The sequence below is a fragment of the Tetrao urogallus genome (genome assembly GCF_951394365.1).
Source record: "Tetrao urogallus genome assembly, chromosome: 24".
Taxonomy (NCBI): domain Eukaryota; kingdom Metazoa; phylum Chordata; class Aves; order Galliformes; family Phasianidae; genus Tetrao; species Tetrao urogallus.
In genome coordinates this window covers 4063830-4066161 of record NC_136837.1, presented here as the reverse complement: position 1 = coordinate 4066161, position 2332 = coordinate 4063830, and the positions used below count along the sequence as shown (strand labels likewise).

General features: G+C 59.3%; 1 protein-coding gene across 1 annotated transcript; it reads right to left on the bottom strand.

Annotated features, from left to right (window-relative positions):
* Positions 1 to 359: 359 nt before the first annotated feature.
* LOC306955059 (potassium voltage-gated channel subfamily A member 3-like) lies at positions 360 to 2102 on the bottom strand (the record flags this gene model as incomplete). The annotated part of the gene is made up of 1 exon (XM_079546291.1): positions 360 to 2102. One exon carries the CDS (start codon positions 2100 to 2102, stop codon positions 360 to 362), a length of 1743 nt encoding a protein of 580 aa, XP_079402417.1.
* Positions 2103 to 2332: the final 230 nt, after the last annotated feature.

The following is a 2332-nucleotide window of genomic DNA, read 5'->3' as shown; positions in this document are numbered from 1 at the left end:
GCGAGACGTCCCCAAAAGCCAGGAAACAAAGGCAGCCCTGCAACACGTTGCAGAACAGACACCCGCTCCAGCGGTGCCATTTGTCTTCATTCTCCTTCTCCGGACCCATCGGCCGTCCTCTTTTCTTTGGAGAATTTTAAATCCTTTTCGGATCTTTAGAAAGGAAAAAAAAAAAACAGCAACAAAAATCCTACAAAAATAAACGTATAAAACCAAGGGCGCACACAGACGGACGATGGTGCATGTTCCACACAACACCAAGTACACACGGTCACTTTTGCATCGTTATTGTTATTAATTATTATTATTATTATTATTATTTTACCACATCCTCGGGTTTCGCTGCCGCTCTGTGTTTATTAAACATCCGTAAAGATCTTTTTGATGTTCACACAGTTGGGATTGTTTGTGGTTGTGCAGTTGCCTGTCTTAAAGGCAGCCTGTTTGAATGCACTGTGGTTGATTCCCCCCTCCTCTATCACCATGTACTCGGATTTGCTGAGGGTGGAATTGCTGCGTGCCTTCCTCATCTCTTCGGTAGATGAGAGGTGCTGGCAGCTTCCAACGTGCATGTACTGGGCTTGCTCCTCACCTTCTGTTTCCCGGTGGTAGAAATAGTTGAAATTGGAGACTATGACGGGCACGGGCAGGGCTATGGTCAGCACCCCCGCGATGGCACACAGAGAGCCCACGATCTTGCCCCCGATGGTGATGGGGTGCATGTCCCCATAGCCCACTGTGGTCATGGTCACCACGGCCCACCAGAAGGCGTCGGGGATGCTGCTGAAACCCGAACTGGGGTCATCGGCCTCGGCGAAGTAGACGGCGCTGGAGAAGAGGATGACGCCGATGAAGAGGAAGAAGATGAGCAAACCCAGCTCCCGCATGCTGGCCTTGAGGGTCTGCCCCAGGATCTGCAGCCCCTTGGAGTGCCGGGACAGCTTGAAGATCCGGAAGACCCGCACCAAGCGGATGACTCGGAGGATGGCCAAGGACATGGCTTGCTGGCCATTGCCTTGCCTCTCGGCCAGCTCGGTGCCCAGCGTGATGAAGTAAGGAATGATGGCCACGATGTCAATGATGTTCATGATGTTCTTGGAGAAGGTGGCCTTGCTGGGGCAGGCAAAGAAGCGCACCAGCAGCTCAAAGGAGAACCAGATGATGCACAAAGTCTCCACCACAAAGAAAGGGTCGGTGAAGGACGACACCATGGAAACGGCCGAGGATGAGGAATTGGTGAAGACATCGGGTGGGAGAGGGCCACCACCCGTCCCAAATGTCCCCCCGGTTCCCTCGTAGTCGTGGTCATCCCTGAACTCAGGCAGGGTCTCCAGGCAGAAGATGACAATAGAGATGAGGATGACCAGGACGGAGACGATGGCGATGCCTCGGGCCGGCCCGGAGCTCTCAGGGTACTCAAAGAGCAGCCAGACCTGGCGCTGGAACTCCTTCTCAGGGAGCGGCCGCTGCTCCTCCCGAATGAAACCCTCGTCCTCCCGGAACTTCTCCATGGCCTCCTCCCCCAGCTGGTAGAAACGAATCTCCTCGGAGAAGATATCAATGGGGACGTTGACGGGTCGTCGGATGCGCCCGCCCGACTGGTAGTAATAGAGGATGGCGTCGAAGCTGGGCCGGTTCCGGTCGAAGAAATACTCGTTGCGCAGGGGGTCGAAGTAACGCATCCTTTTACGGGGGTCCCCCAGCAGCGTCTCGGGGAACTGCGCCAACGTTTTCAGCTGAGTCTCGAAGCGCAGCCCCGAGATGTTGATCACCACCCGCTCGCAGCACTCGTGCTCTCCGCTGACCTCCGCGGGATGCCCTGCGGGGCCGGCGGCGGGCGGCGCGGGGTGTTCGTAGCGTTCCCCTCCCAGCAACGGGTGCGGATGCTGCGGTTCCTCCGGCAAAGGGTCCCCGGCGCCCCCCACCACCGTCATGCTGCCTTCCTCTGCCTCCTCGCCCTCTTCTTCCTCGTGGCCGGGGGGCGGCTGCGGGGCGCCGGGGGGAGGCTGTTCGGTGTAGCCCAGGTTGTGGTGGCTGCTGTTGGGGGGCCGGCCGGCGGAGGAGGCGGCCGGAGAGTGCAGCAAGCTCCGGCGCTCGTCCATAAAGGTGTGGGGAGGAAGGGGGAAAGGGCGAGAGGAACGGCGAGGCGGCGGTCGGAGCCTCTTCTTCCTCTTCTTCCTCCTCCTCGGGGCGGAGAGGGAGAAGCAGCCGCCCCGCTCTCGGCTGCCGCGGCTCTGAGCGGCGCCGGGCTGCGCTCAAAAAGTCCGCCCCCAGCGCTGGCACCGCCTCGCCCCGCCGCTCCCCGAACCCCCCCGGCACCGCCCGGTTCGGG